The sequence below is a fragment of the Macrobrachium nipponense genome, chromosome 1 (assembly GCF_015104395.2).
Source record: "Macrobrachium nipponense isolate FS-2020 chromosome 1, ASM1510439v2, whole genome shotgun sequence".
NCBI lineage: Eukaryota > Metazoa > Arthropoda > Malacostraca > Decapoda > Palaemonidae > Macrobrachium > Macrobrachium nipponense.
The window spans coordinates 123,739,556-123,760,966 of NC_087200.1; the positions used below are offsets into that span (position 1 = coordinate 123,739,556).

The 21,411-nt window shown below is 35.9% G+C and overlaps 1 protein-coding gene across 1 annotated transcript in view; it reads left to right on the forward strand.

Moving 5' to 3' along the window:
• Window positions 1–21,411, forward strand: part of LOC135219592 (atrial natriuretic peptide receptor 2-like) — a gene marked incomplete in the record, with an annotated part of 558,458 nt that overhangs the window by 111,549 nt on the left and 425,498 nt on the right. Inside the window, 2 exon segments of the mRNA XM_064256480.1 lie at window positions 6,974–7,051; window positions 8,886–9,065. Coding sequence (XP_064112550.1) covers window positions 6,974–7,051; window positions 8,886–9,065 — 258 coding nt within the window.

Sequence of the window (21,411 nt, forward strand, 5' to 3'; positions counted from 1 at the left end):
AATATCCAAAAATATTTGGTGTATTCTCGGTATCTTTGCTTGGCATTTGTAGTTTCCTTATTATGCAGACTGCCTCTGTTGCTGTCTCCTTTAGCTTTAAGCCAAACAGATAACTAACTATCAGTCTTCACAGTTTTGTTCGGCCTTTCCTTCAACACCGTTTCCTATATTTTTGTTTTATAACTTTGCTATTTTTATTTTTGGTTTTAAATATTAGTAATTGTGTTAGAAACTATTTTCCTACTCTTTTAGTCCTACGTCTTCCTTGCTACGGTTTTAATAAATTCAGGCAAGCTCAGAGACCACCGGCTTTCCTCTGGCTGTTATGGTCTCTTGATATTCGAGATAGTCCAGTGGCTCTCCCATTGTCCTTCATCCCTAGGGACCTTTATTTGTTAGATGTTGTATTCTCTATTGGGTCCTTTGTTGTGCCAGCATTCTCTGTTATATTACTTTTCTTCATTCAGAAGTTTTTTTTTTTTTTATTATTAACCCCGTTTTGTCTCATTCACCTCTTTTGCGTCGTCCCTTAGATTCTTTGCATCTTATCCTCCCTCTGTTTTAGTAAGTCTGTCTTTCATCCTTCCTATGTTTTAGTAGGTTTGTCTTTCATGTGCTGAGCCTATGTGCTACTTAGTAAAAAAGAAAAGTTATATTTGTTAGCCATAGCTATTTGCATACGTTATTTTGAATATGTTAGTTCCTTCACCAAGTTATAAAAAATATTAATTCATTCATTCAAATAACATCCATATCCTCTTTTCCACTGATATGACGTATTTTTCTAAATAAATTAGAGACCTTCCACCTACCAGTTACTGTAATAAAACCTCCTGTAATTACAACAGATGCATACCAATATAAAGCATGCAAGTGGTTTAGAGACTTGTCTGTAATCATTACTTGGATAATTCATATCTTGGTTTTACGTGTAAAATAATGTATTCATAGAATTAGTCTTATCGAAATGCTCGTTCAGATTTTTTGGACCTCCTCCTCCTCGTCTTTCCTAGCAGATTATTCAAGTACGTTGAACAAATTTCATTTTTAATTTCACTAGATATGCAATAACCGTCTCATACCAATTCTCAGATATTCTCTTCCGCACCTCTACTTGTCTCTTTTAACAGTAGACCTCCTGAAACAAGTTTGAAGGTTTTGATCCACTTACTTGATTTAATGGTGTCCCAATTGTCTTGCCATGTTCTTACAATATTTCTGTCATCCTTTAAAGAAAAGCTTATACTTCTTCGTCTTAGGTAGTGGCTATTGATGGTACAGTAATTTTACAGCCTGTATTTATGTATATATATATATATACTATATATCTATAGAATATATATATATATATATATAATATATCTTAATGTAAGATGATAATGGTACCTCAAGTTTCATACTTTTTCATCTGAATTGGCCACTGACCTAGTGAAAAGTACTGAGTTCATTACTTATTAAAAATCTTCCATTTGCTACCTAGAAATTGGCAATTTTATCACATACCTGTTGAAAACATATCATTGTATTTGATATTGACATAGAATCTTATATGTCTTATGTGACTACATTTGTCATCTATTCAGAACAGTATCGCATTAATTGTTCATATCTTGAATGCATACTTAAATTAGCTGATATTTGAATACCTCTCATTTGTGTACTTTCAGACTACATTCAATGTTAGCCTCAATGAAGAGGCAAGCAAATAGACCGAGTTCTCATATGAACGCAGTATGCCTAACAAGTCAGAGAACAGTATAACGATTCTAGGCACAGCACTGCACTGCATTGTAGGAAGAAGGCGAGTTACCTTACACAGAGTTGTGAAACTATCTCGCATTTGTGTACTTTCTGACTGCGTTCATTGTTGTTCTCAACAAAGAGCTAAGCAAATAGACCCAGTTCTTATATAAACGCAGTACATATACTCCAAAGATGCCAGTTATAAAGTGCCCAACCCGTGGCTGTACATACAAAACCAGTGACTGAATGATGCCATTATCGCTGCACTCATCACGACCCATTCAATGATTCATACACCAAATACATCCGCTAGCATTCAGAAAGTAAAAACGGCCAGTCATCTCACTAGCAGGTACAAGTGAGGACTGGGCATACTTCCAGTGAAGACGGAATGAAAACATCATCACAACAAAACTGGAAGGCAGAGATAATGTCATATAGCTCCTCGAAGGTTGTGATGAGCCCCATAGAAACGGCCTTATGTGCTCATCTAGAGACCAATTTATTCTAAAAACAGTTGATGGAGTGCTTTCAATCATAAAACAATAGCCATTAAGGAAGAAAATCAAAATAGTTGCATATTTGTCCAAGTAAATTTGGCAATCATGCGATAAGATCCCGTTGAGACTACAAAGTCTCATTGCCTGCATACGAGGCCAAACCAGTGTATATAAATATATAATTCAACATCAGAACTGTAACACGGATGTGAACTAAACAGATGCTATCCTTCTAGATGCTCTTAATAAGGGACTCTGTGGCTTAGAGATCCAATTGGACTTGCTTGATAACCCTAATCAAGATATGAGTACAGAAGAGGTATTCAAGTTTGGCAAAGCAAAAAAGGCTGGAAAACGCTCGGCTTCAAGTCTGCCAGAATCAAATGCGGCAGCAGCTGCCAGTAGTAGATACAGAAAAAAAACAAATGTGAAATACATTAGGACAAGTCAGAAAACTGTGCTTACTGTGGAAAGAAGGGTCATGGTGCAAGTGCCCCCTCTCGTATTAGTAAGGACAAACCAAAATTATCAAGAACAATGGCAATATATCCAATGCCTCTACTGTTTTTTCTTATGCATTAGCAATACTATAAATACTTTTGATGATTCATGTATAATACTAAGTGAGTCTGGTTTTGTACATGCTGTACATATTGACCATCATATCTATGACAAACTTACAAACACATGGCTTCAAAAATTGGTCACATCTCAGCCCTGTATTGATGTTAATAATGCTACGATTTCTTTCTGATGATTATTCAGCAATAGGTTTTGAATTGAAAAGCAGATGCTCTCTTTCAGCTACAGTGTCTGAAATGGCAGACACAGGAGATGTCTGAGTTGTCTCACCAGGGTTAAAGTTATCCATCGGCTATGCTTACATGAACCGACCTTTTTCTGGGACAAGCAGATGCATTCTATTACACATCTTGGAATTATCTTTAGGTACGTGAGACAACTAATGCAGGTGTGCAAATGGACACAAGGCAAATGATGTACATCACCGATACCACAGATAATTTGTTCTTCAGCAGGAAGGCATGTTTGGAACTTAGTATTACAGCAGATACCTTTCCTACAGTTGGTGAACACTCAGTTCAATTTCCCCCTTCCCTACCAAGAGAGATGCCATATCCTGGACCGCAGAAAATTTACCTCACATGGAAAACTTTTTGTTGGACAAATATGCTGCAAGTACTTTCACTACATGCAAACATCAGCCCTTGTGCCTGATGGACAAACCTCCATTGAGGCTTATGGTAGATTTGGATGCAGAACCAATTGCGCACCTTACACTCATACCTGTCTCTATTGTTGTTAGACGGTTAATTCTGGACTTGACCAGGATATTCGATGCCTGGAACAAATATCATAGTGTCCACATTCGTCAAGATCATCATCATCTCACCACATTCATTACACTGGGGGGACAGTACAGGTACAAGTCAGCTCCCCAGGGCTATATCACATCAGGTGTTGGCTATACAAGAAGGTACGATGAACTGGTAGCAGAATTTCCAAACAAAAGTAAATGTGTGGATGATGTACTTTTGTGGTCTGATTCTATAGAGGAAAGTTTTTTTCAGGCAGTCCATTGGCTTGACTTGTGGAGTAGAAATGGCATAACCTTGAATCCCAAGAAATTTGCTTTTGCTGAAGATACGGTTGAATTTGGTAGTTTCGAGATGACATCCAACAGTGTTAGGCTTTGCAAAAGGTTCCTTTGAGCTACACTTGATTTCCCTAAACCAAGAAACCTACAGACATTCATTTGTAGTTTGGACTTGTTAGTCATGTTGCGTATGCATTTAGCATGGCAGGCAGAATGATGCCATTTCAACAACTTCTGAAAGTGAATGTCCATTCAAATGGACAGACGAGCTTCAAGACCTATTCAATGAGTCGAAGGGCGTAGTAGACTTTGAAACTGATTGGTGAAGGGGTGGACCAGGCTTCTGGCTGTTACAGAAACACTGCAGTTGTCTTGTGTCAAGACCACTCTGTTGTAAAGATAGCTGGAAAATCACACTCATGGGCATCCACTTCACACAGTGCAGAATCGAGCTATGCTCCAATTAAAGGTGAATCATTGGCTAGCAGATGCCCTAAATAAAGCCAGATACATCGCACTGGGCTGAAGTCAGTTGATCATCATTGTGGCCACAAGCCATTACTGAAAGTGTTTGGTGACATGTCCCTTGAAAACATATCAAACTCATGCCTCAGAAACCTGAAGGAAAAGATGCTGTTCTTAGTTTGGACACACTCAATAAACTTGACTCAGACATATTGATAGATGATACACTTGAAATTACATCAGTATCTTCTGTGAAAGCCCTCAAGCCTGTTACATGGGATCGAGTTCTAGCTACATGCATGTCAGACAACCTTCTGGAAATCCTCAAGTCCATCCGAGAATACTTCCCCTTTAGGGATCACTTAGGGAACACTTACACACGGTGGATGGAGTGATTCTTTATAGGAATCATGTTCTGGTGTCCCACTTTTGCTCAGACAGGAGTAGGTATAACCCCAGCCATAAGCAATTTGTGTGCACATTACCAGCTATGCAATCTTGTTGGTAGTAGATAGATACTCCCACTGACCTCTAGTTGAACGCGTACACAGTGGAGCAGATGGTTTGACCGAGTGTCTTCAGTATACCTTCATCATATTAGGCAAAATTGATGAACTGCCATTGAACGGGGTGTCTGGAATTTACCTTCTTCCACTTACAAGTTCCTCAGTGATGGGGGATGCTTTATCGGTTAATGTCAGTAGCCTCTCCACATAGTTATTGCTGCGCAGAAGTTGGGTGGGTGAATCATAGTTATTGTTGCGCAGAAGTTGTGGTAATAATTGTATAAACGCCTTGTAATGGACAATACGAAGCCAGATGGAGTCTTAAGACTGACTCCTTCCAACAGGTCATTTTTACAGCATAGAAACGCACCAAATAACCCCCAGTAGTGTGTGTATTCAGATGACCTATTTCGGACTTCATATTGATCCCACCTGATCATTATCAACCACATACTACTTGGCAGAGGAGGTTAAACGTACCATACAAAACAACCTGCATTAATAGTAGGGATCATGTGCACATCCAAAACCAGACAGGTCCACACCCACTGAAATGGGACAAAACTTGAATTGTGATTTGACCAGTATGTAGTTTATATAGATGGATCAGAATGGGTCATACCATGTCTCATGCCAGTGTGTTCTACACCTTCACGGATGTCAGTTTGCAAGGACATTAGATCGTGTAGGACCCACATGCCTCAACCTATGGGGCAGGAAGACCATTGCACCCAAGGACAATCAAATAACCCAACACCCGCAGCATCTCCGAACACATAATATAGGCCAACTATACCGCAGCCTCAAAATAACCCACTTAGTTTTGTGAATTTTACCAGACCTCATCTTTCGGATTTGCCGATTAACTAAATAATCTTTTGAGTCAAGAGCAGACCGAACTATCCCAAAGATCAACTTGTTAGACCAGAAAGCCTACATGGCATGCTGACTAGGATATGAAGAACTAATGTCCTCAAGCAGACAATGCCTTGCTGTGTATTGGTTTAATTCAGTTTATGTTTCATTTCTTTTATGTTTAGTGCTATTCATGTTGAACTCTAGTCCCTATCTACACTGCATTTTATTAGTTTCACTGCCTTCGCAAAATGCCCTTTGTTCCATTGCATTACAAAAGACACTGGGGGAGATACATGATTATGGGTAATGCTACTTGAATGGCTACTTCCCTTTATTGTTTATAATTGATAGCTATGTTGTAGATTTAGCTCCATTCTTGAGGAATTTCCATTTGTAACCTAGAAATTAGTAATTTTATCACATACCAGTTTAAAACATATCATTGTAATTAACTGATATTGACATAAAAACTTATATGTGTTGCGTGACTATATTTATTATCTATTTAGAACAGTATCGAGTTAATTATTTCATATCTTTAATGCATACTTAAATTAGCAGATATTTGAATACCTCTCATTTGTGTACTCTTCATACTGCGTTCATTGTTGTTCTCAATAAATAGCCGAGCAGATAGACCGAGTTCTTATAGATTCAAATTCAAATCAGTAAATTCTCGTATCATAAACAGTTTTTTTGTTGGTCCTAAATAGATGATGGCGTGTGGCTGTTACATTCTCATTCATTCCTGTTCTTTTTAAAGTGAAAGGAGTGCATCTATTCAGTATTTTTGGGCCTGGTTTCAGCCCTTCAAGATTTTCTTTTTATTACTGAACTTGACTTATTGACTTAAATTATCATTACTTACGTAGGAATGGAGCTTTCGGTGTTATTTTACGATTTATTGGAAATATAATTTATTTGTTCCATTCATTGCCATAATTCTTATTCTGTACATAATCATTACTTACCCTGTATAACGCGGTAGCAATCTACAGACTAAACCAAATAATAGGTTTAGGGCCAAATATCGATACCTGTCTTACTCTTTGATTGAGATACTATTCCTTTTTTACTTCCTTTAGGGTATACTTCGAGACGTTGTTGTTGCTTCCTGAGTAAGCCCTGCAGCTTAATTACATAGCATCTTAACACAACTTCCAGTCTCGTTATTTACCGTGATATTCATGCATTGTAAATATATATTTTGAACATATTTTATGGCTTATATCGGTGTTTTAATCGGTTAATTTTAACAAATTCTTAATTGTCGTGTCTCTCTCCAGGGTGTCACCGTAGCTATCAAGAGAATAAACAAGGACAGGGTGGAATTGTCAAGGCCTGTACTAATACAGTTAAAGCGGGTGAGTTTATGTATTTCTCCGTGTATTTGTTTTTCTGTGTATCCGTATACAAAGGCCGATAGAACAGAGATCCCAGGCCATGTAGTGAGAAGGAAGTAATTGATCCTCCTCTTGAAAGGCGAATAATTATTTAGAAGTTTTCTGTTATTCTTTTACGTGAAATTATTCGCTGATTCTGGGGAGATGAGGATTTTTCAAGCATCCTTGAAAGATCGGGTTTTTTTATGTAGTGTTTTTTTTTGTGCAACAGTTCATTTGGAAACTAGTTTTGTAATATGATGTTTTTTCTAAGGTTAAAGTTCTGTGCCTTCAAAGAAAATGCTCTTTACTTTGTACTGTTTTATATGTTTAGTTTTACGGTTATTTTCAGTAAGAAGGTGATTTATGTTGCTTCATAGTGTCATAGGTAAAAGTAAGCTTTTAAATTAATTCGTAAGTAGGTTTAGTTTACTAAGCCGTTCAGTCTTGCGTTATCTTATAGGCTATCAGATTTGTGTGGTCTGATTTTTTAGTAATTTACGTTATGATGTGCTTGTAAGTAGAGGTAACGTATCGAATTCATTATTTTTATTTTTATTCTCATCGTGTTTTATGTAATATTTTTCCGATTTCAATGAAAGTAGGCAAGTTGTTACTTTCTACTGTAGTTAGGGGCTATTTTTTCTTGTATTGACCTTAGGGTCAAAGGCGATTTTATAGACAAACTTGCCATCGGAGGTCTTCGGTCTTTAGAATTCGATAATATGAGTCAGATGTATTAATTACTGATGTATTTTATTTAACTTAGTTTTCAAGGTCAAAGTATAGTGTTAATGCCGTTTTATTTTTCTGAGATTTAGATGAAATTTTTCAGGATGGTAACTTTGATAGCTATTCCTTTTTTTATTAGATTTTCTTTATCTTGACCTATTTATCAAGTTTACATGTTTTAAATTTCTTCGGTATAATTTCCTCCAGTTATGATGACAGCTTATAATCATTGGTGATTATTATCCTAAATCACTTTTATCTCGACCTATTTTACGAGGTAAAAGGTCCGTTGAAAGGCCATCGTTCCTTTTTCTACATCTCACCTTATATAATTTAATGTCTCTGGTCCTTAAGCCCAGAAAGTATAATGAGTAAGTTCTCATGATGATGCGGCAGCTTTTGTAAACATTATAGTAATGGAAAATAATTACAGTTATCATATGTGTAGTGACAAACTTCTAGAATGGATGGGATCGGACGAAAAAGGTGTGGTTTTGATAGAATCCTAATGATTTTATTTTATAACCGGTTGCTTATCCAAGAATTGAGAAAAGGTGAATTTTCTCAATTAGAAAATGAACAGAAACGGGAAATCTGCATTTTCCCGTAAAAATACAATAATTGTGACCAAAATTTCAAGATTTTTACTTATTATTGTTCTTCCTAGTAAGGATCCCCGTAAGGGGCTAGTGCCGTCAGTACACCTTATGCGGATCATTGTAGGCATTACTTAAGGTTCTTTGTAGCGTGCCTTCGGCCCGTAGCTGCAACTTCTTTCTTTCCTTGTACTGTACCTCCTTTCATATTCTCTTTGTTCCATCTTACTTTCCACCCTCTCCTAACAATTGATTCATATGAAACTATGAGGTTTTCCTTCTGTTACACCTTTCAAACCTTTTATTGTCAATTTCCGTTTCGGCGCTGAATGACCTCATAGGTTTCAATGCTTTGTCCTAAATTCTATATTCAGTTCAATTCCATTCTCATTAAGGATGCTATGGCTATTATTATAATTATATTAACAGCGTTTGTTGAACCATCAACGCATGTGCTTATACAGTATGTTTGTCTATTCATGCAACAGATGAAAGACCTCCAGTACGACCACTTGGTGCGATTCATTGGCGTGTGCCTGGAACCGAAGCCTTATTGTGCTGTCTTTACGGAGTACTGCCCCAAAGGATCTCTTCAGGACATTCTGGAAAACGACGACATGCAGCTCGATTCCATGTTCAAGATGTCGCTCATGCACGACATTGTCAAGGTAAGGCCCAAGGGATTTGTTGTTTGGAAGGCGACTTTCATGGTGGCCATTCGAATAGTCACTTGTTCAAAAGATCGTAGGCAGAATGAATTTCTATTTTGCCATTTTGTCTGTTTATAGATGCATGAATGGAAACTTAAATGCTAGATGTGGGTTCCCAACCATTTTAAGATGGAGAGCACTGACGAGTTATCTGGGTTTTATTATACTGCCACCTTATGCTTGGAAAAGTGCAGAGCGGCAAAGAAGACGTAACTTGAAAAATTGTAAATTTCTTGCACTGAAGATTCACGAGGAAAAATTGCAAAACTCGGACATTTCGTAAGAAGTTACTAATATTAAAAAAGTGTGCACATTTTACTCACACTCAAATTATATATATATATATATATATATATATATATATATATATATATATATATATATATATATATATATATATATATATATATATATAATATATACACACACACTCAAGGACGTGGCCGTGGGTGCACAATGAGATTGGAGGGATGACTCTAAACTAGTATGCCTTTGGAAACGGCAGCTGACTAAGGGGCCCACGCACCAGTGATCAGGAAAGCAATACGTACTTAGCTGTCAATGGAGTACCGTGGCAGTATCAAAATTACTGTACAACGTGACAATCATCAAACAAGTGTGCCACACTGCTGCAAGGTTTGTATCTATGCCTTACTAGGCTAGCCCACTTCATAAAAATGGGAATAGAATCCTTAGATGATACAAGATGGAGTACTGTAGGCAAAACCATTTTCATGCTGGTAATCCTGAAATCATGACGGGATATGGCACAGACAACCTACAGTTGATTTCACACAACAGAAACTCGCAACACGGATCTGCAATGCAGGGCCAGGTTTTAACACAGAAGGGAATTACGAGTGATAATTGAATTGGAATATGTAACCAAAATGAAAAGTATGAAACAAAACACTGATCTTTAACACTGAGATGAAGCAATCATTGAACTTTTAACACTGAAGTCGGAGCACAAATAAGACTAACATTGGTATTCCAGTACTTATAAAACAAATGCACCACAGTCAAAATCACAAATCTTTGATGGAGAATTCAGAAAGGGAATGGATATGAGAACAGGTGGAAAATTCAAGTAGAAGGCAAAAATGGTGAGGCTGGACAAACAGCTTCCAATTCTTGACCTTGGTCCTTGGACAAAACAGATCAAAGCCAGTCTTCCGTAGCAGGGAACAGCAATGGAAGCAGCGTTGCGCACGTACAGTCCCCCACCACAGAGGGATAAGCTGAAAGGCGGAAGGGCGCTTCTGGGTTACAGAGTCTTCAGCACTCAAGGTCTAAGGCAGTTAATGATAAGAACCACCTTCAGAGTGACAGCATCACATAGATTCTAGTGGGCACTTGAGCAGAGTCCCTGTTCAACAGGATACGCGACAGAGAGACGTTTTAGAATTTATAGCAAAGTATGTCCCAACGGAGCCTGTATTCATACCACATCGGCATTGACAGTGGTCGTGTTTTCACAGTCCCATCTTAATGGGGTCATCTGTTCTTTTCTCGGTGTACGCGGATAATGCTGCCAGGTGCTTGAAAGGTCGTTGAAAACCGGCCAGCATAGAAGAGGTTCGAGGGAAAGAGATAACCGTGGTGAGATAATTAGATTTGAAGGTCAGAGTCATGAGGGACTGAGAGGCAGGTGTGGGATTGGTCAAGGATATGACAATGGTAGCGTTTGTAGGTGGCAGGTCAGGGAGATTTGTCTCTCTCTACTGGTTCTCTAGAAAATTGACTAGATACTGATTTACCAAGAAGTTTCTAAAGCGCTTCTCTTAATGTGTTGGAGGAGCTACTAACTTCCCCTCGGGTGAGAATTATTGCATTTGGCCAGGTGCCTCAAATGCTCTTCCTCCCAAATCCTTCTGATAGGATATTTAAATGACATTGGTGCAGGTGGCTTAATTACTTGCTCATTTAATACCTGGGCGGCCGTAAGGTATAAGAGAAAGGCGTGAGAGGAATGTCAGTTAACTTCATGCAAACATCTTGTATTTCTTTAACATTATTTTTATTTCATATATAATTATTAATATGGGAAAAGCCTAAAACAACAGCCAAAAGAACGTTTGTAACAATGTGTATATATATATATATATATATATAATATATATATATATCTATATATATATATATATATGCGCATTAAGCTACAAATAACCTTTAATATGTAATTCGCTTTACCTCGGATTTAATATATTTTCATATATGTTAACAAAACGGGAATTTTTTTAGTTGCTAAGAAATTCGTTGGCTTATGGGCGCGAACCACGGAATCAAGAATTAAGGATGTACAGTGAGGCGCTTTAAACCACAAGGCTATCAGGTGATAGCCTTGTGGTTTAAAGCACTTCACAGCTTTATTTCTAGGTTTTTGGTGTATGTTCTTGAATATTCTAGTAGCTTTATTGAAAGGTAACAGACTAGAGTCCATCTCTTCGAGAGAGAAAACTCTTGGAGGAATCAGAGAAAGAAAGAAAATGATGAAAGAACTGATAAGAAAGGAAGGACAACAGCCTCCATAGTTTATTCATAACCTTTTTTGTTACTGTAGAATATATATTTCCCAAAGTGTTCGCTCTTAAATAGTTAACTCTTGTTGTTATAAAAAAGCAAGGTTATCTCCCAGCCCAATTTATTCGACTGCCCTTCTCTTCAGTGCCGTTAGAATCTCATATATTTTGTGTTAATGACGAAGCGAAATTTTATTACCATTGAAAGAGAAGGCCGTTGGAAATTATGAAAGGGTTGTGATAAATACTTGGAAGTTATTCTCTTTCATAAAAGAGAGAGAGTTTTTGTTGATAGTTGTCAGTGATATCTAAAGATGGAGGTTTACGATTTCCGTCTTGTCTGTAGGTCAGAAATTCAGAAAATTATACTAAGGGGGCGTAAAAAAATGATATTCGTAAACTGGTGGAAAGGTTACTCTTATGACACAATTGAAATGGATTTTATTTGTGTTCGGTGGCATTCCCCGCTCTACCGATTTACAGACGTCGGGTTTGATTCCTCTGTGAAGGCAGGCAGATGGACGCGCTGTGTTGAGACAGGGAATTAGGACCAGCAATTTCATCCCAAAAGAATTCGGTTGAACTATAAACCTAACCCCATCTGAAAACAGCCCACTTTATATATCTATATTATTATATATATATTATATACTTATTATATATCTATATATATATATATATATATATAAATAATATAATTATATAATTTATTATATAGTATATAATCTCTATAATATATATAATATATAATATAAATATATAATATTATATATATATCTATATATTTATATATATATTATAATATATTATATATATAATAATATATAATCATAATATATAAATAATATATATCTTAATATAGTATATTATATCTAATATATTATAATATATAATATAGTATATATTTAACTATCTTATCTAGATATAATATAATAGAGTCTATATATTATATACACATATGATATATATATATATATATATATATATAATTATATATATATAATATATATATATGTATATATATATATCTATAAATATATAATATATATATATAATATATATATATATATATATATAATAGTATATATATATATATATATATATATATATATATATATATATATATATATAATAATATATATACTATATATATATATATATATATATATATAATATATATATATATATATATATATATTTGTCATGATCACTTTCCTCCATGACAATTAGGTTCATAAAATACTAAAAGAGATGGGAGTGGAATGAACTGATGGACTGTAACAATCAAAGGGTGGGTGTAAAAGAAAATATACTAAAGTACCTTAACCTAGTTTATTATACAAAAATTATATACAATAATTACAATGGGAAGCACAGTGACATAAATAATCATTACCATAAATTCAGATAACTTTTAAAATTGCAAATACAGATAACTTAAAGTTCAAGTAAATGATCAATACAATTAGCAGAATTCATTAACAAAAACACAGTAAGCAGTGGTAATGACAAACAAATAAGAGAATCTTTCATTACTAATAAAATAATAAAGACGAGCCCATACACTTGCTCCTCACTAAATAAACAGGAGCTAATACTTGCTCAACACCGATACAAAACCAGTTAATGAATTATCATACACGAAATGAAATACACCAAAATTACTCAAGAGCCATATACTGCTCTTCAAACATATCATAAACATCCAGGAAACAACAATCCATGATCCTCGAGGACGACCATCGTACACTGTAAGGCAATGACCAAGACAGTGTCGATGCGACAGCCGCTTCGCTGCCACCGAAGAATATCTCTTCAAAACTGGTAACCATGGTTTGGTCACCATCTCGACCTCGGGAGCTGGGTTGACGTCAAGTGACCCACACCTGCTGTATCAGGACCATCACCATCAACTACTATGAGATTCAGGGCCTCTGTAACGGTTTTTTCGCAATAACTTTTTATCTATGCATTTCATAAATATAACGCTTATTCAGAATACACATTATATCTACACATAAATTTTGACTGTATTCTGCATTACGTAGGTTGAATAAATTTGGTACTTACAATGTAAAAGTGACTCTTTTTGAAGACGGGCCCAACTTTACTCAGAGAAAAGGTTTCGAACGCACTCGTGACGTAACTTATGTCAGCATTTCTTCCCTCTTTCTCGATGGATGATTGGCTATACGTAACAAAGGCTATACCTCTGGCAACAATGACAAACAAATTTAAATACAAGCAAAGCAGCACACCTTTATGAATTCTGAACCTCTCCACTGATAATTGTCATAATGAACAAACCAACAAAATATGTTAATAAATACAAAAACACTTCGATTATTAGTCTACCTCCCAAAATAAGTTTCCTAAGAAATTACAGTCTGCTTTATAGGTCACAATCAGATTGACAAGATGTAGGGAATAGATGGTTTTTTTCAAAAACATAGTAGACAAGCTTGTTTTGATAACTGCTATATCCAATGTCATGCAATTTTTATTTATTGGCTATCTACCTATTTACTGAAAAAAAATAGCCGGTACTATATTTTGGCTTTAAATCTTCACCAATAATTATCGTCAGAATGATAACTTCATGAGGCTCCACCCACTTTGGCCTCGTTATAATTCAGGATAACACTGAAGGCTATCATGGACATTGTTGGATTAGAAAATTTAACTTCTGGCTATAAAAACTCATTTCTCGAGTAGTTGTAAGAAGTGCTAAATGATCCTCAAGGATCCCAGCAGTTGGCCTAAACGTTTAATTCATGTATATTACTGCTATACTGTTGCGGCACTACTGCTACAGTAGTATTACTACGCTAGCACAGATACCCCACCCACATCTATGTATCGTTCCGCCATTCATAAAGTCTTTTGGGTTTCAGAGCCGATGGAACAAGTTGAATGGGTTTCTGTCTAGTGGATGGGCGGCGCAACATTTCGTAAAAAGGTGTTTACTTTGCTTACGTAATGAATGTTTTTCGACTCTTGGCTCGTAATCATTGGCCATGGCGTCGGCTAGAATAATTTTTACTCTATAAAAATTAAACTATCGGGTTTAGGTTATTGATAATGCTGACAAATTTGTGTGTGGTTGTAAAATATACATATGTCACCTTTCAGCAACATCCGATGCTTTGACAAGGAGCAAAGTCCAAAAAACCGTGTTACAGAGGCCCTGAATCTCATAGTAGGTGAAACTTCAAAACTGTTGCTGCTGCTCGTTCTCGACTGCATCACGAGAACCTGTCAATCTGGCTTCCCAAACCTGACTGACTCTTGTCACTCACAATGTGACAAAAGTAAACTAGTCTCCCTCCTAAAAGAAGAGAGGGCAGTTAAAAATTTGAAACTAGGTTGTTTTAAAGTAAAACAACCTGACTATTTATATATATATATATATATATATATATATATATATATATATATATATATATACGCAGTCTTTTTGCCCCTTCCCAGTTGATAGCATGATCTTTCTCACAAACATATACAAAAATACCACTGTTCCCCTGTGCATATCTCACACATTTTTTATACTGTTCTACTGTTCTATTCTATTTTCCAGTCCTTACCCGTGTGGTCAATATGAAAGCTATTACAATATTTACATTGGATTTTGTACACATCCTTTAATATTGTTATTTGTGATAATTAAATGTTTCATTGTTTTATTGTTCTTAAAAGCAGCCTCAACACCAAAATTCTTAATAAGGGGGGGATATCTTTTACACTGTTATTATAGGGCAATACAAGCACATTTTTTATGTTGTTGGTTCTTTTTGGTTTAGATACAGTTTGGTTTTCCGCTTCTAATGCATTATTTAAAACACTGTCAGGATTTTTAAGTTTTGTGCCTGTATTCCTAATCTTATTTGTTTTCTCATCCAAGAAGGTTAAGCATCCATAATTTTCCATTTCCATAGTGAATTTGATTGATGGCATTAATTTGTTTAACTTGGTAAGAAGTTATTTACATCTGCGTTCCAGGGTCATACACAAATTATGTCGGCAACATATCTACACCATACTGCGTTGCGTGGAATTAGCTTGTTTAATATTTTCTTTTCAAACATTTTCATACATAAGTTACCTAACAAAGGAGAGGGTTTCCCATCGCTGTACCCAATTTTTGTTGGTAAAATTTGCCATGAAATTAAAGTTTACATTCTTTCACAGACAATTTAATTAGTTCAATTAAAGTGCTTTCAGAAAATGGGATATCCAGCTGTGTGTTCTCTAATAACTCCGATAAAAACTCCAGCAGATCAACAGTTGGAACTCTTGTGAATAGTGATACCACATGAAAACTCTCAAGCCTAGATTCACTATTTATTTGTATACTAATTAGAGATAATATCTACTAGTGGGTTAAGGCTATGCAGTAACTACTACTTTGCTAGATTGTAAGATGTGGAGCCAACCGAGCTGAAAATAGGCCTGGCAGGAAAGAGGCAAAAGGATTATGTATTCTGATAACATACTGGAAAGGAATATCATTGAATATAGTTTTATCAGTCAAGAGGTTTATAAACCTGGTCCATTAATATCAGAATAAATCTGTGAATTGTTTAAATTAGATGTATGAAAATAGAATGATCATATATGCAAACACAGTAAGGGGGCAGCAGTGCTAATGAGATTTCCAACCGCGCCTCCCTGACACCTGTAGTGCGCCCTTGAGGGACAATGCGGATAAACGTACTGACCAAATGCTACTGATCCACACCTGACCGAGGGCGCACTACAAAAGCGCGGATTCGGAAAGATTAACGAGTTCGAAACTCACCCTTAATGCAGTTACAAAAGCGCGCCAAGATTATTCGCTTTTGACTCGCTATTTCAATAAGTTTCCTTATGTGTGTCAGTGATTCACAAAGTGTTCACTGTTGTAGCCGGTTGGTACACCTTGATGGTCAGCCAGTCCGTTGTTTTCATCCTGTGCTGTGCTGTGCTGTGCTGTGCTGTGCTGGAGAAAACAAGAACGAGTATGCTATTTCCCAGTACAACAAATATATTTCAGAAGTAGACAGACACCATTACTATGTGAAGAGTTGGTTAACAAATTCAGAGCAATACAAAACTGTAAAAATCGAGGTGTATGACGAATATTTTATTATATAAACTGGTTTTATGAACACATATTTCTTTTTACATGACGAATATAGGATTATATAAAATCCTACTTCCACATCCCGTGGTAAGCAGTGGGGAACAGATGATATCATCTGGCTAATGGAATAGGTGAGCGATCTTTAATGACCGTATGAACAATCGGACTTGGAGGGGAGTGCTAAAACGAGCTTTTGACTTAATATTCTGCGAGGCTTTTGATACCGATATATCAGCAATGTTTGCCGCGCTTTTGATACCAATATATCAGCAACGTTTGCCGCGCTTTTGATATCCCAATACGCGCTTTCGTAAAACACCGTCCCTCGAGCAGGGAACGAACCACCATTACCATATTCACGACGAGGTCAAGTTGCCGACCTGACCACGAGAGGGATATAAGTATTACCTCTCTTACAATGCTCATACTGTCGTTTTCTGATGTATTCATTACAGCTGGAATAGACCCATCATCACAATCGTAGCCAAGTGGGCAATCCTGATTATGGTAACGCAGATTCGTTTCCCGTTACCGGACATAATAATTTCACATCTCTACACTTGGATCTAAAAGTTTTGTAGTGACCAGTGTATCAAAAAAAAGCGCGAAGATTTTGAATTGTTAAGACATTGCGGCTATTACAATTACACACACACCTATGTGTTTATATATATTATATATATATATATATTATATATATATATATTTATATATTTAATAATGCACACAAACACACAGAGACACTTGCACACACCTGTGTTAATGTGATATATATATATATATAATATATATATATATATATATATATATATATATAATATATATATATATTTATATATATATATGTGTGTGTGTGTGTGTGTGTGTGTGTGTGTGTGTGTATGTGTGTATAATTGTAATACCCACAGTGCCTTAACTTTTCGAATTCTCGCACTTTTTAGATACAGTTGTCACTACAAAACATTAAGATCCAAGTGCAAGAGATATGAGGACATTATGATGTCCGGTATCGGGAAACGAATCTGCGTCACCATTATCGGGATTGCCCACTTGGCTACGATGGTGAGGATGGGCCTATTCCAGCTCTAATGAGTATATCAGAAAATGGTAGTATGAGCATGACCTCGTCGTGATTATGGTAATATGCTGGCTCATTTCCCGCTTGAGGCACATCATAATTTATTCATTGCGTCATATTTCTTGCACTTGGATAATAAGGCTTTGTAGTGACAAGCGTATCTAAAAAAAACGCGAAGAATTCGGAAAGTTAAAAGGTCATTGTCTATACAATTACATATATCGTAAAAAGGCCATAGGTTATACATATAACATGTGTGTATATATATCTATATATATATATATATATATATATATATATATATATATATATATATATATATATATATATGACTGGTAAAAGTGTTCTGTAACAACAGAATTCCATCTAATAAAAGGAGCCCATAAAAAAACACCAAAATGTAGAGAGAAAAGTACTATATTTCAGAGACTGCTGTCTCTCTCTTCAGGTATATGAATGAGAAAAGTTTACAGAAAAGGTGGTATTTAATACCAAGAGATTCGTCCACAAGTAAGCCAATTTAGGTCACCCCCGCTGATAATCTTCCTTTAATCTTCTTAGCGTTGGTTGAATGAACACTGCGTCGACGATGTCCGATGTCCAATTCCCTTTTGAGATGTTTTCATTACCTGCTTCTCTTTTATTAAGGCCGATTCCATCATTTGACTCTTGTACCGGCAGTTGCTGCTATAAATTACACGTGACATATTCCAGTTTATTCTATGGTTATGTTCATTTTATATGATTGAAAATAGCCGAGTTCTGTTGTCCATACCTAACTGACCGTTTGTGTTGTATTAATCTCTGGGGAAGTGATTTACCTGTAAATCCGATGTAAGATTGGTCACAGTCCTGGCATGGGATCTCATATACCCCAGAGTCTTTGGGCGATGTCTTTTGTTGGACGTTAATCAGGGATTTGGCTAAGGTATTTGGGTAGGTAAATGCAAAAGGGTTGGATTTCCCAAGGGTGTGAGTTACTCTCTTAATCGTCTCCAGGTGGGGAATTTTTATTTATTGTTGGGTGTGTCTCTGGTCTTGTCTTTAGGGGGTCGGTAGAAAATTACGTTTGCTTTTTGAATTGCTTTCTCAATTATATGGTCAGGATACTTTAAAGATGAAAGTTGCTTGCGAATTAGTTCAAATTCTTTTTTCCTGGAAATCCTGGAACAATTCGTAAGGCTCTTAAGAATAGGTGCTAGCTAGACCTATCTTGATAGTATTGTCATGATAGCTAAAGTAGTGAATATATGAAAGTGAGAACGTTGGTTTTCTGTATATGGTAAATTTGTATTCTGGTCGTGTCTCTGATTATTAAAAACATCAAGAAAAGGAATTTTGTTGTCTGTTTCCCATTCAACTTTAAATTTGATGCTGGGCACTAATGCGTTTAATTTTGAGAGGAATTCATTAAAATTACCCCACTTATTATCCCAAAATGTTAGTATGTCATCCACGTATCTCATCCACAGCATGTGTTTTTGGGTTTTTATTGCATTTATTACTGTAGTTTTCAAAGTATTCCATGTACAGATTGGCTAAAATAGGACTTAAAGGACTACCCATACTACACCCGAATTTTTGCTTGTAGAATGATTCCCCGAATGAAAATACGTTATTAGATGCACATAATTCAACTAACTTATTATTTTGTCAAGTGCCAAAGGAAATGATCTGAATAGGGGGATAATTTTTCCCTTAAAAACTGAAGAACGTCCTGTACTGGTACTTTTGTGAATAGGGAGTCTACGTCAAGGCTTAAAAGTTTTATGTTGTGAAGTGGTATATGTGCTTCTTTGAATTTGTGACAAAAGTCTTCCGAATGTTTGATGTGACTAGGAGAAAAAGTGCCTAAAAAAGGAGAAAGGAGGCCAGCTAACCATTTAGAAATTTTGTAATTGAAAGCTCCGGCGCATGAAACGAATTTGTTCCCCGGATTTCCTGGAAAAAGAATTTGAACTAATTCGCAAGCAACTTTCATCTTTAAAGTATCCTGACCATATAATTGAGAAAGCAATTCAAAAAGCAAACGTAATTTTCTACCGACCCCTAAAGACAAGACCAGAGACACACCCAACAATAAAATAAAAATTCCCCACCTGGAGACGATTAAGAGAGTAACTCACACCTTGGGAAATCCAACCTTTTGCATTTACCTACCCAAATACCTTAGCCAAATCCCTGATTAACGTCCAACAAAAGACATCGCCCAAAGACTCTGGGGTATATGAGATCCCATGCCAGGACTGTGACCAATCTTACATCGGTTTACAGTAAATCACTTCCCCAGATTAATACAACACAAACGGTCAGTTAGGTATGGACAATCACAGAACTCGGCTATTTTCAACTCATATTAAATGAACATAACCATAGAATAAACTGGAATATGTCACGTGTAATTTATAGCAGTCAACTGCCGGTACAAGAGTCAAATGATGGAATCGGCCTTAATAAAAGAGAAGCGGTAATGAACATCTCAAAAGGGAATTGGACATCGGACATCGTCGACGCAGTGTTCATTCAACCAACGCTTAAGAAGATTAAAGGAAGATTATCAGCGGGGGTGACCTAAATTGGCTTACTTGTGGACGAATCTCTTGGTATAAATACCACCTTTTCTGTAAACTTTTCTCATTCATATACCTGAAGAGAGAGACAGCAGTCTCTGAAATATAGTACTTTTCTCTCTACATTTTGGTGATTTTGTGGGCTCCTTTTATTAGATATATATATATATATATATATATATATATATATATATATATATATATATATATATATATATATCTATATATATATATATATTATTCAAGCTACAAATGTCCTTTAATATCTAATTCATTCTACTTAGGAATTGCTTAGGAATTGCTATATTTTCATATATGTAAACCAAGGGGGAATTTTTTAGTTGATAATTATTTCGTCCTCTCGTGGGTTCGAACCACCGCCCAGCGGACAGAGAAGAAATCAAGACGTCAGTGATGTTATTGATTCCCCTTCGGTTTACATATATGAAAATATATTAATTGCGAGGTAGAGCGAATTAGATATTAGATATTTGTAGCTCGAATAATTTAAATGAATCACGGGGATGTGATAATTTTTTACATATATATTAATTTATATATATATATATATATATATTATATCTATATATATATATATATCTATATATATATCTTATATATATATATATATACACACACACCACGACTCACACATACCATACATACATACATCATGAACAGCTCATGCATGATTCTTGTTGTTTTAACGAGGGAATTGAATTATAGTCATTGATCTCATGTATTATAATCCACTAACTATTTCACAGCTCTTATAAAACAGTGGAACATGATTCCGAAATAATTTTGGGAATTTTGCAATAGCTCCGTAATCGTTTCAGAGCCGTCCAAGGGGGAGTGTTAATCCTGGCGTAATCCCTAATCTCCTCTCTCTCTCTCTCTCTCTCTCTCGCTCTCGTCTCTCGTCTCTCTCTCTTCTCTCTCTCTGGATAATCGATGACTATCTCTTTCGCTGCCATTGTTGAAGTTCAATAGTGGCTAGGGTTTTTGTCTG